This window comes from Dendropsophus ebraccatus, chromosome 9 (assembly GCF_027789765.1).
Source record: "Dendropsophus ebraccatus isolate aDenEbr1 chromosome 9, aDenEbr1.pat, whole genome shotgun sequence".
NCBI lineage: Eukaryota > Metazoa > Chordata > Amphibia > Anura > Hylidae > Dendropsophus > Dendropsophus ebraccatus.
Window position 1 is genome coordinate 29,248,396 of NC_091462.1, and position 13,030 is coordinate 29,261,425.

Consider the following 13,030-nt stretch of genomic DNA (forward strand, 5'->3'; position numbering starts at 1 on the left):
ATACAAGTTACATTTAATACAAGTTAAATTTAGAAGGCCCAAATATTTAGTCCAAAGAACATTGTGAAGATGATCTTTTTCATCTGAGCGTTGTCCTCAACATGATCTTGTTAGATGGCTACACACAAAAACTTTCTATGGTAAGGAGATATTGACAACTGTCCCGGCTTCAAAGCGGCCAAGATAAAGAATTGCTATCTACTATAACAGGACACTATTATCAGATGGCATCAACATAGAGACCAAGCTTAGAGAAGGGATAAGTATCTCAGTTTAGGAGGGTTAGTACTGCTGCCTAGTAACTATAAAACCTCCCTGTATACAAGCTTATAAAGAAATAGATAGATAGATAGATAGATAGATAGATAGATAGATAGATACTATGAAATTTATTTCTATCTATAAGAACTGGTGGGGTCCCTAACGTTTTTTCAAATTTAAAGGGAATCTGTCACTAGGCTTATGGTTCCTTAAATGAGGGCAGCATAAACAAGTGACAAAAAATGCTGAACAGATATATGCAGGTGAATGAGATTCATGCCGCACAACTCCCCCACCCTCCAGCTGTTGATCGAAAACTGTGTGCCTAAACACAGTATATGTACACAATATAGGCAGACAACTGACAATCAGGGGCCAGTAGGCAGAGGACGCTGTTGCTCATGAATATTCAGGACTCCTGAGCTCATGCACATAATGGAGAAGTCTAGTTTTTGTCCATGTTATTCAAGAGAGTATCTCCAAATCAGCTGTAGAGAACAATGTAAGAGATATATCAGTCTGTTGAGCTTCTCTGTCACTAGTTTATGCTACCCAGAGATAAGAAACCATAAACCTGCTGACAGAGTCGCTTTAAGTTTTCTTAATCATCTTTGTATTTTTTCTCACTGTTCCATCTACTTTAGATTTTAATGATTGCCAAGTATGGGGTATCTGTGACCAGCTCTGTGAAGATCGTATGGGCAGTCATCGCTGTGGCTGTGTCGATGGATTTATCTTGGAACATAACAAGCACTGCAGAGCCAACACCTCCAGTATGTACCTTTTCCAAAGAACCAGTTCACACAACTAAAATCCATGCTCTTCTAGACAGAGATACCATGCTGTTTCTGCATCCAAATCAGTGTATGGCTATGTTCCCACAAGGTCGTTTTTTGGCCGTTTTACAGACACCAATTTGGACAGCCATCATTTTGGCGCTAAGACATGAGTGTATTATATAGTCGTAATTTGCATCATATAACCATGCTTTGGTGCCAATAGAGACGGCTATAAAATGAGCCAGATGCTAAAGTGAGCAGTGATGCGTATAGTACTTTAAATTTCACAACTTACCGCTGTATAGGAAGTCTGGATATAGCCAAGTACTTATGTTGTACTGTGAAAAATTGAGGACTTTGCCAAACTTTTATAAATTTGGCCCTAGTTGCCTCATTCTTGTACAACCAATGACAGAGACAGATCCAGAGAAGCAAAAAAATTGGATGCATTAAAATCTAACTTTACATTTCCTATTTCTACCATGTCATACAAATCACTTACTCTACATTATTGTTCTGCTTCTTTTCAGCCGGTCCTCCATGGATAATTTTCTCTAACGGACGAGATCTGCTTGTAGGCGACATTCACGGCAATAGCTATCGTACATTAGTGCGCTCACAGAATCGCGGAATTGCTGTGGGGGTGGATTTCCATTTTCAGCTTCGACGAGTCTTTTGGACGGACACTGTACAGGACAAGGTAAATCAAATAACTTTAAGATCCACTCCAATTTTCCAGGAAGTGTATGGCCAATAACAGCTTCTCCTAGCGATCACTTATTCTTCAGGTTGACTTTATTTAAAAATGGATTGTCAAGATCAGACATCACCTCTAATTTACTAATACCAAACCTGAGAATGGAGAAATAGAGTTACTGACGCAGACTTTGCACAAAACTAACCTGGCATACTTTAACCACAGATTAGGAATAAGTTGGATTTGTTCCAAATTTTACAAAACATCAGATTAGTATGAATTAGATTTTTTTTTGTAATTTGCTTTAGACGTATGATGTACATATATGAACATAGCCTCTAAGGGGTGTTTAGGCTTAATAAATAGTGTTGAGCGAGCACTTAAATGCTTCAGTGCTTGGTACGCGAGTTGAGCGTTTTTCAATGCTTGAGTGCTTGAATTGAGTAATCTATTACTATTACATTTTTTGTTTTAATTTCATTAAAACTTCAAGGGACAAAATATACAAAAATTAGAACGCAAAAAAGGAAATAGGTTTCTGTGGGAGATGTAACTAATGGTTAAAGTTAATAAAGGTGAATTGCCATCTTTACCCGAGCACCCATGCACTGCATGGTTGAGCATCAAGTTTGATAGAGCCCCCCGAGCACTATGCTCAACTGAGCATGCTCACTTAACACTAGTTATAGAGTCAACCACTCCTGTCTGTTGCAATGTGTCATCACACACTTAGTTACCATCAAATGATTATGCCATTGATGAGTGCAAAAATAAGATGATGGTATGGAACTTGGAACAGATAAGATCAGGTAAGTTTCTAACACCCAAACATCTCTTAGGGGTTAATTGGTGAGGCATATAGGGTAGGTGAGTCATATAAGGTAGGTGAGGCATATAGGGTAGGTGAGTCATATAAGGTAGGTGAGGCATATAGGGTAGGTGAGGCATATAAGGTAGGTGAGGCATATAGGGTATGCCTTACTACTTAGCATGTACAAGGACAGGACGTTTAGGGCCAAATCAGAATCACATTTGACAGCCAATGTTAGTAAATCCTCTATGAATTATTTTTGGAGGGTTCAGTCATCTCAGTTTAGGCTTTCTAAAAAAAATATAGCCTATTAATACTGTGACTCTGCCTTGTATTATACTCAAAAGTTCTACACCTTTATTCTTATATAACAATGAATCTTTTTAAAATATATAAATATAATTAAAAAAAATGACACAATTACATTATACAATCTTTAAAAAACGATTTTAATGAAGGTTTCTAGCTTGTATTACATGTTATGGATTAAACAAAGCCTTCTATTATACGGACATGTTGTGCAATTTCCCATTTATTTTTAATGGAGTCAAAATGCCTAATAGAGAACATTCTTTGAAAATGAGTCAATCCTTTATTAGTCATTTTTGGAAACCCGATGCGGTAAATGTAAAAGTGCCTTTTTTTTTCTTGAATGATAAAAATCGAATTTTTTTCCTGCATATTTGTGTTTGTACTGTAATGGATCTCCTCATAGAGAAGGCACTGAAGCAGGTCATTGTATTCAGACAAGTTTGTTAGGAAAGATCGGGCCTAGTACAGTAGACGTACAGCAGATACCATAAAAAGAACAACGAAAACGTATTAAAGTATATGGTACACGCTATGTTAATATAAACATATACAGCTTAAGGCTATGTTCAAACTGCGTATGTTTCTGTCCGTAGTGCGAACCGCGAATATACGCACGTAGTTTTGAGGTTGATGCGTTCGCTTGAAAGTATACGATATACGCCCGCACAATGCACACTACTACACACTACAATACACAAAACTTACCTGGAAGTCTAAGACTGCCTGTGAAACATGTATGTTGACAAAATATTTCACCCACTGATTGGTGGACTCTCATTTGAGTTATTGGTACAGGCCAAAAAATATGCTAGGGTGATGTTGCCTTTTATTTTGATTGGCCAGGAGAAGATCATGTGACAACTCATTTCTACAATGTTTTACTTATAACAAAAATGTTCTTAGTGATTTGTCAAATATTCTTCTATCAGGTTTTCTCGGTAGATTTTGATGGCTCAAATCTTCGGCAAGTCCTCAACGTATCTGTTGAATCTCCCGAAAACTTAGCAGTTGACTGGATTGGAAATAAACTTTACATAGTTGAAACAAGCGTCAACAGGATCGATATGGTAGATCTTGATGGGCAGAATCGGATAACATTAATAACAGAAGATTTGGGCAACCCAAGGGGTATAGCTGTTGATCCAACAGTTGGGTAAGTATCACAGGTAATTACTGGAGTTTATGGGCCTAGGGCCCATGAAGTTTATGGGTCTGCAGGGAGTTACTAGAATGACCATCTCTTTGCATTTTTTTTAGATTTAAATATATTTTTTAATAAAGCAGATCTGGATGGGAGTGTAATTTAGCTGCAGAAACTCCATGGAGTATCACTACAAAGTCTTTAGACTCTAGTAGTGATACTCCATGCAGTTCCTACAGCTTAAACTACCCTCCCATCCAAATCTTCTCTATTAAAAAATTATAATAAAATCTAAAAAACTTCCTGTGCAAAGAGGTGCAAATAGATGGTCATTCTAGTAACTCCCTGCAGGAAGAACAGCTCTGAGGAATGAACTTCTCCTATGAGAACCAAAATACCATTGAGAATAAGTGATAAGAGCAGATTTGTTTTTGTTTTATCCACAGATACTTATTCTTTTCTGACTGGGATAGTGTATCTGGAGATCCGAAACTGGAACGAGCTTTTATGGATGGTAGCAATCGTCATGATTTGATTAAAACCAAACTGGGCTGGCCTGCAGGGATCACCTTGGACATTGTTGCAAAGAGGTTATACTGGGTGGATAGCCGCTACGACTACATTGAAACTGTGACTTATGATGGTCTCCAAAGGTATTACTGCCAATTCATGAAGCCCTTCCATTAGGAATTATTAAGGCTCCTTTCTTTGTAGTACTCTGTAGATCTTATACCAGTCTTTTTGTTGCGGGTCTGTCCTTTTAATGGGACATAGAAGTACAGCCCTTGCACCAGTGGTGAAGTGAGTTCGGTGTAGGCCCCCCAGGCACTGAAGGTCACAAAAACTTTGCCAATCACTTTAGCCACGATGCACTGAGGTTGGGTTTTGAGAAACACTCCTAACTTCCAACTTTTGCAATTTGTTACAGGAAAACAATAATACATGGAGGGGACATTGTACCGCACCCTTATGGAATTAGTATCTTTGAGCATTTTGTATATTTTACCGACTGGACAAAACTTGGCGTGCTAAAAGTCAACAAGTTTTCAGACACTACGTCTCATTCAGTCTTTAGTTCTTCATCAAGACCCTATGGAGTCACCGTTTATCATTCTGCCCGCCAGCCATATGGTAAGAACTTATCTTTTTGGATTTTTTTATTTTTACATTTAAAGTGGAGTATTGAGGGAATCTATCTATCTATCTATCTATCTATCTATCTATCTATCTATCTATCTATCTATCTATCTCCTATCTATCTAATACTAATGTTCACTGTCTAGTGCGGAACCCTTGTGGGAATAATAATGGAGGCTGTGAGCAGATATGTGTCCTCAGTCACAGAACAGACAATGACGCCCTTGGTTATAGATGCCGCTGTCGACTCGGGTTTGATTTACAAGATGGACGTCGATGCGTTGGTAAGAGAATTGTCTCCTATGGCACTTTGAATAAGATACTTATACAGAAATGATACAGATGAAAATGCTAATTGTAACACAAAAATAAAAAGCAGCTTCTCCTAGGCTGAATCTTAGACCTAAAGACAGAGACCTGATCTATAAGTGTTATGGTGCCCCAACACCTTATACTAAAGTTATCTGAGGCCATTGCCACTAGAAGGTTCGGCCGTCAGTATAAGGTGTATACTGGTGTTCCAACTTAACACTGACAGTTGACATCGCTGGAGAGAAGTGATGTTCAATTATATGGGGGAGCCAGGAAATATATTGTTCGGAATTTGGATACTGGTAGATGAAGAAGTGGGATATAGCCCTAGGGAGTTTGGAAAAACATGGATACAGCCTATGGCTTATGGCTGTATTCATGTTTTCGAGGGCTGCATCCAACTTCTTTAACCACCATTATTCAAACGTTGAAGGATCAGACTCAAGCACGCTCGAGTTGCGCTCATCTCTACTGGTCACCTTAACTATCCACATAGCTGACATGTTATAACTGTGTGTATTGCTCCTGGACCCTTCTAACAGTATGTTTTATCATTCCCGCAGCTCAATGTGTCATTGTATTTTTAGACACTTTAGTCGTTTTTTCACAAGGTCGGACTTTGATACAATTAAAGACGTCATTCAGATTTTCTTATTTTACACACGTGCATTTCAAAGCGCATAGTTACTGACTGTTCCGAAGGTCGAGTCTTTTACATATAACCATATGCTCGGATAATAAGGCTTCTTTTATCCTTGTCTTAGTGATGTAATGTGCATCCCACCCATCTGCTGTAAAACTGTGTCCTTACAGCCATAGGTTTTACAAACTTACTAAATGAAATAGGGGAAATGTGGGTATAAAGGGTCGTCGTTACATGGTCCGATTATTGCCAATGGGCGCTACTGGAGAAGCTCCTGCAACCGATAATCGGCCCATGTAAAAGTGACACCGATCAGCTGAGGACGGGGAAAACATCTGATCCTTGGCTGATCGGGTCTTTAGAATAGGCTTTTAAATTTATCGTTGTCGTCACTCATTGTCCTGTGTAAACAGGGGATGTGATCCTAATAACACATATATGTATTTAGGACATCCTGTACAAATAGGATACTTATATATCTGTGCTGTCATATTAAAGATCACAAGCAGCAGTGTATACCTACCATCAGTGCTGCTTGTGATCCAGCACACCTCCTCCAGTCTAGTCTGAATCTTCAGGCTCCGCCTCCTCCAGAATGATTTACAGCCAGAGGAGGCGGAGCCTGAAGATGAACACGGTGGCTAGACTGGAGGAGACATGCCGGATCACAAGCAACACAGATGTAAGGATCGTTTACGCAGCCTGGGCCCCTTGATTTGCCGTGCCATGTAAAGGCACTTGCAAACGAGTGCTGATCTTGCTAAACAGTGTTCGTTTGTGGCCCCTGCGAACGACAAATCACAAGGTGTAAAAAGACCTTAAGAGGCCATTATAGAAAATGGATCAAAACGGAGGTAAATGGAAAAAACGGCTCTAAATGGATACACACAAATGCATCTGTTTTTCGCATAAAACAGATGAAAAAACGGGGTGCACAAATGCAGTGTGAATCCAGCCTAACCCTAGTAACCTTTAGAAAATGTATCTATAATGCAATTTTTTTAATTTTTATTTAAATTCTCAAATTTATTTGCAGGTGTCCAGAAATTCCTGCTTTTCTCCTCCCAATTTGCTGTCCGTGGAATACCATTTAACCTCTCCACCCAGGAGGACGTCATCATTCCCATTACCGGAGTCCCCTCCTATTTTGTTGGAATAGATTTTGATGCTCAGGATAACAGCATATTTTATACCGACACTGTAAAAGACATGATCTACAAGCAGAAAGTATATGGGACAGGTAGGTTTGAAATTCAATTACAAATTTTAAACAGATTGGAATGTATAATGGGGGGTACTCCGGAGAAAAAAAAATGTTTTTTTAAATTAACTGATATCAGAAAGTTATACAGATTTGTAAATTACTCCTATTTAAAAATCTCAAGTCTTCCAGTACCTACCAGCTGCTGTATGTCCTGCAGGAAGTGGTGTATTCTTTCCAGTCTGACACAGTGATCTCTGCTGCCACCTCTGTCCATGTCAGGAACTGTCCAGAGCAGTATCAACTTTCTATAGAAAACCTCTCCTGCTCCGGACAGTTCCTGCCAAGGACAGAGGTGTCAGCAGAGAGCACTGTGTCAGACTGGAAAGAATACACCACTTCCTGCAGGACATACAGCAGCTGATAAGTACTGTAAGAATGGAGATTTTTAAATAGACATAATTTACAAATCTGTATAACTTTCTGAAACCAGTTAGCCATTACTATTGAGGGGTAATATGTCACATCTGGGCCCAGCTCCCTGATGGTGACCAAAGACCACTCTGCCCCATGACATGTTACATAGGAAAAAATTGTGGATTATAATACAAGGTATTTTCAAGAAGGCAATATATAAAATTTGAATACTTTCCCAATCGATTGCTGACAGGACTGGCAGCAGTTTCCCCATCCTTTCTCTGAATCATATATGAAATTTCATAGCTGGGATATTAGAGACAGGAGGAACTATCGTCATGGCTACATAGGCCCCAGCGGCCATATTGTACATCCCACTACTCAGTATTCATTTATTCTATGTTTTAGCTTATACCAAGGATATTCAATGCCTTTAACATATGTAGAATAACATATATCTGTACCCTTATAGCACTTAGAGGTATGGGGGAGTCGATGAGATGTATTGTGTCCAGTCTTGTAGCTGATATTTGGCTGTAATTTCTTATAAGAATCAGGAATCACTGGTCAAATGATCCTTCTAGCCCGATAAACACATCAATGTCAGACAAGACATTTAAGATAAAGCTGCCTGGGAAGCCTGTGGAATGTCTGCGGGAGTCTCCTCAGTGCAGGCCCGTGCCAGTATAGGGGGGTATGCTGCTTTGCACAATATGCCTGTGTGTGAGGAGGCACGCTCTGTCAGCCTGGTAGTCTTAGGAGTCCGTACCAGGGGCTCCGATTAGGAAGAGATGAAAAAGCAAAATATGTTGAGAAAGAATTTGGCGCATCATTTCAGACCAACATTACAAATGTTCCAGTCAATAGAAATTTCACAGCGTTTACAAGGCTTACACGTGTTATCTGCACCGACACATTGTAACACGGTATGAAGAGATTTATGAGGCTGAGGTGTATGTGCTCGGACTGGGTATAAATGTGACAGGATTATAGGTGTACTGACCAGGCTAATGGTCTTCAGACAGACGTAACTTCTAGAGATGAGTGAACCTTGAGCACGCCCGATATAGCAGGCCATTAACCCCCACCCAGATTATACCCAGGTATAGTTTAGCCTAGGCCAGGGTATACCCCAGGGTTATAAAATAGCCAAGGCCAGACCTGTTTGTTCAAACCAGCAGAAGTTGGATGCAGCCCTAGCCCCTAGCGAGTCCCACATGGATACAGTCTATGGCCTATGGCTGTATCCATATTTTCCAGGCAGGCTTAGGGCCGCATCCAACTTCTTCAGCCACCGGTAATCAAATGCTGCACACTCAAGGTTCTCTCATCTCTAGTAACTTATAATTCATTGACAGGAAACAGTGATCTTGACTATGATGAAGAGTTAAGCAAAAGTATATGCCCTCCCTTCCTTAGATCACAGGATTCTACATAGGTAGTCAGGTGCTTGGACATAGCGGCAATCTGGTAGCCAATGCATTTAACGTGTTAAAAAAAAAAGAAACTTGTAATGCGTCACATTAGACATGTCAAAAGTTATAATCTGAGAAAGAGAGTTCGATTATGTGCTTCCCTCCTATTGGTCCCAGTGATTGTATGGGGTATGAACATTTTGACCCAGACCAACCTATACTTTTGTCATGTCTCTAGGAAATGTCAAAAGTTTTTAAAGCAATGGGTACCCTTTCAAGCTTTACGGTTACTTAAAGAAAACTTTTTGCATGTCACAAAGACATGTCAGAAGTTTTGATTGGTCGGAATCTGGACGTTCAGACATCAAGTGATTGCTAGAAAGTGCCAGAAGAATAATGCACTATATGTATCCCCTTCTGACCCTGTGCCATGTGACGACTTCAATGTAACTCTATGGGATTACCTCCATCCCTTGCACACAAAAATGTTTCCTAAAGCACCAGGTACACTTACTGTAACAGCGTTACTGTCATTTAAATTTTTTAAAACCTGTCACATAGACATATCAGAAGTTTTCATCAGTTGGGGTCTTGGTGCTGAGTCCCCCACCGATTGCTAGATATAGCCGGGAGAAGTGTAGGACTGTATGCTTCACCACCTGGCTCGCTGCTCAATACAGTTTGTTGCAGGAGATCAGCACCTAGAGCCTCAACAGAGACCCAGACTAATCAAAACGTTTGACTTTTTTGAGTGATAGTAACGCTTTAAGGGGTACGTCGGTGAAAATATTTTTCTTTCAAATCAACCGGTGTCAGAAAGTTATATAGATTTCTAATTTACTTCTATTTAAAAACCTCCAGTCTTCCAGTACTTATCAGCTGCTGTATATCCTGCAGGAAGTGGTGTTTTCTTTCCAGTCTGACACAGTGCTCTCTGCTGCCACCAATATCTTCTATCTCTCTGTCTCTCTCCTCAAAAAAGTCTATGAAGCCCAACTTATTCAACAGGACGAGAGATGATAGATGAGAGATGTACCTACAGGAAGCAGTGTTTTATTTCCAGTCTCACACAGTGCTCTCTGCTGCCACCTCTGTCCATGTCAAGAACTGTCCAAAGCAGGAGAGGTTTTCTATGGGGATTTGCTGCTGCTCTGGACAGTTCCTGACATGGACAGAGGTGGCAGCAGAGAGCACTGTGTCAGACTTGAAAGAATACACCACTTCCTGCAGGACATACAGTAGCTGATAAGTACTGGAAGACTGGAGATTTTTAAAACAGAAGTAAACTACAAATCTAAATAATTTTCTGACACCAGTTGAAGAAAAGTAATTTTGTCAGAGTAACCCTTTAACGTTCTTTAAATAAGGATTGATTGTTTTTACATACTACCATGTGCCGATGTGTCATACAATTACTGTGCATATGATTGAGGCCAGGTTCACACCAGGCTATGAACATGAATAGGCCGACATGTGGCATACAAGCTGACACGGTTTCAAACTAAAATTCAGCTATTAACAGTTGAACTATTGTAATTTCTATCAGGTAAGGAAATCCTCACAGCCAATAGAGTGGAAGGCGTGGAAGACCTGGCCTACGACTGGATCTCTAAGAACCTCTACTGGACCGACCCGAGATACAGAAGCATCAGTGTCATGAGACTTGTAGATAAGTCGAGAAGAGCCATTATCCAGAATTTAAATCAGCCCCGCTCCATCGTGGTCCACCCAGTCATGGGGTAACTAGATCCTTTCTTTATTTACTTTCTCTTCTCCTTTTGCTCCTTGAGTTTTTTTAACCCGATCAAGAAGAGAATTAATAGAGGATGTTGCCTTGTATTTCTCATGATCCTGCATCTTTTCGCTTCCAACTATTTATTTCTTCTCCGCCGCTGGCAAATGACCACGCTCCAAGAGGACTGTAAGGCGATCCGCTGCTCCGCATGAAAGGAATATGCTGACAAGTTATCGTTAGAACTTCTGCCTTTTCCCCACTTTTTTTGTATATTGACATGAAGCCAGAGGAGTCGGCCCTGTCCGGCTCTGTTATTCACTTTAAAGTGCTTCTGTCTCCAGCCTGCAGATAATGTTCCACATCTTACTTGAGATAACGGACGGTGTCTTCCTGCTGAAATGGGATCTCCTATATTTATCTTGCATTTCTTCACTTACATACAGATTCAGACAGTAATATATGAATGTGCTATGGTAACGTCATGATAATGTACGCTGAACCTATTCATTGTGGTTGACCTCTTTGGCTTGATGGGTCCCCCATTAATTATTACATCAAAGTATGTTCCATCTGCAGAAATAAACCAGTGTCCAATTTTCCTACAGCATTAAAGGGGTATTCCACTTTTAAACATAACTTTTCATGTATTGCTGCCAATGATGAGACTAACAATTCTTTCCATACTAATATTATCTATTCAGTCTCTTTACCCCAGTTCTGAGCTGCTGCTTTTGGCTGAAGACACAAAAAAATGTGTGTGAACTTTTATCTCTGTCTCCCCCTCCCTTCTGAGACAGCTTATTTAAACAAGCCCTTGACTGGCTTTATGTGCAACTTTGTAACTTTTTTGTAATGCCGGGAGGGTTATTCTGAGGTCAATTGCTAATGAACTCACTGTAATTATCCTTCCTGGCATTGCAAAGTCGCAGATAGGGGCTTGTTTACATGAGCTGTTTCAGAAGGGAGGGGGAGCGGATACAGAGAGAAAAGCTCACACATTGTTTTTTGTGTCTTCAGCAGAAAGCATCAGCTCGGAACTGGGGGAAGGAAACTGAATAGATAATAACAATTATAGAAGGAATTGCAGCAACATATGAAAGGTTATGTTTGAAATGAATATCCCTTTAAGGATTACATAGTGCCCAGTGAATATTTTCATTGATTTTTAGATAGTTATGATAAAGATGATAAAGTCTACATAAGACAAAACTAGTTACCGTTTCTAAATCATGTTTTGTTTTTTGGTTTTCTTTTTTGCCTCTTTTAGGTTCCTTTATTGGACAGACTGGTACCGCCCGGCAAAAATCATGAGGGCTTGGTGCGACGGATCCCATGTGTCACCCATTGTGAATACAACTCTTGGATGGCCGAATGGTTTAGCAATGGACTGGAGGTAATTTATTTTAATTCTGCACATTACAAAATTACATATTTTAATTATTGGTTCTTCTTTTTCTACTTCTAGTTTTGTTTTTTTTTTTTATAAGAAATAAGGGTCAAATACAGCAAATTTCAATGTTATATAGGTCTGAGATGCATAAATTTGCTGACAGCTTTAAAATATATGAGTACTGTCACAAATGTCCTGGAGACATGTCAGGGTCTGAATGTTTAGACTCCCGCCAATTGTGAGATAGCGCTAGCAGAAGTGCCTGGCTAAGTGCTTCACTCCCTGCTCACTGCTTTTCCTGTTTCGCTGCAGGAGATGTCTCCATTCCCTATTACATGGGGCGATGGAGTTGTAAAAACTTCTGACTTGTCATAGTGGCATTGGTGCCAATCGCTAGAACAAAGGGGCAGAGGCTCTTAGCAGCATGCGCTCTGCCTCTTCGTCTCCGCTATACAGAGATGAGATACGCAGAATGCTTCTACGAGCAGTCTATGGAATTATAATGGGAGCCTATAGAATTCCCAGCCAAAAGTTCCATAGGCTCCATTATAATTCAGTAGACTGCAGTTATAATGGAGATGAAGGGGCAGAGCATGTACTGCCCCCTCATTTTAGCGATCAGCACCTGGACCCCCACTGAAACGCACCAATAAGTTTTTACAAATCATAGTTACACTTTAAGGCTATGTTCACACAACGCATGTTTTGTATAAATCACACCCATGATTTATACAAACCATACGATGTCAGTAAATGAACGGAATCCTAGCCGGAGCGTA

General features: G+C 40.0%; 1 protein-coding gene across 1 annotated transcript in view; it reads left to right on the forward strand.

The window, feature by feature from the left end:
* LRP2 (LDL receptor related protein 2) overlaps window positions 1–13,030 on the forward strand; it is a 163,359-nt gene that overhangs the window by 49,007 nt on the left and 101,322 nt on the right. The window contains exons 10-18 of the mRNA XM_069984855.1: window positions 906–1,034; window positions 1,571–1,740; window positions 3,790–4,013; window positions 4,448–4,654; window positions 4,930–5,132; window positions 5,285–5,422; window positions 7,130–7,333; window positions 10,673–10,865; window positions 12,129–12,254. Coding sequence (XP_069840956.1) covers window positions 906–1,034; window positions 1,571–1,740; window positions 3,790–4,013; window positions 4,448–4,654; window positions 4,930–5,132; window positions 5,285–5,422; window positions 7,130–7,333; window positions 10,673–10,865; window positions 12,129–12,254 — 1,594 coding nt within the window. The remainder of the gene's footprint in view (window positions 1–905; window positions 1,035–1,570; window positions 1,741–3,789; window positions 4,014–4,447; window positions 4,655–4,929; window positions 5,133–5,284; window positions 5,423–7,129; window positions 7,334–10,672; window positions 10,866–12,128; window positions 12,255–13,030) is intronic.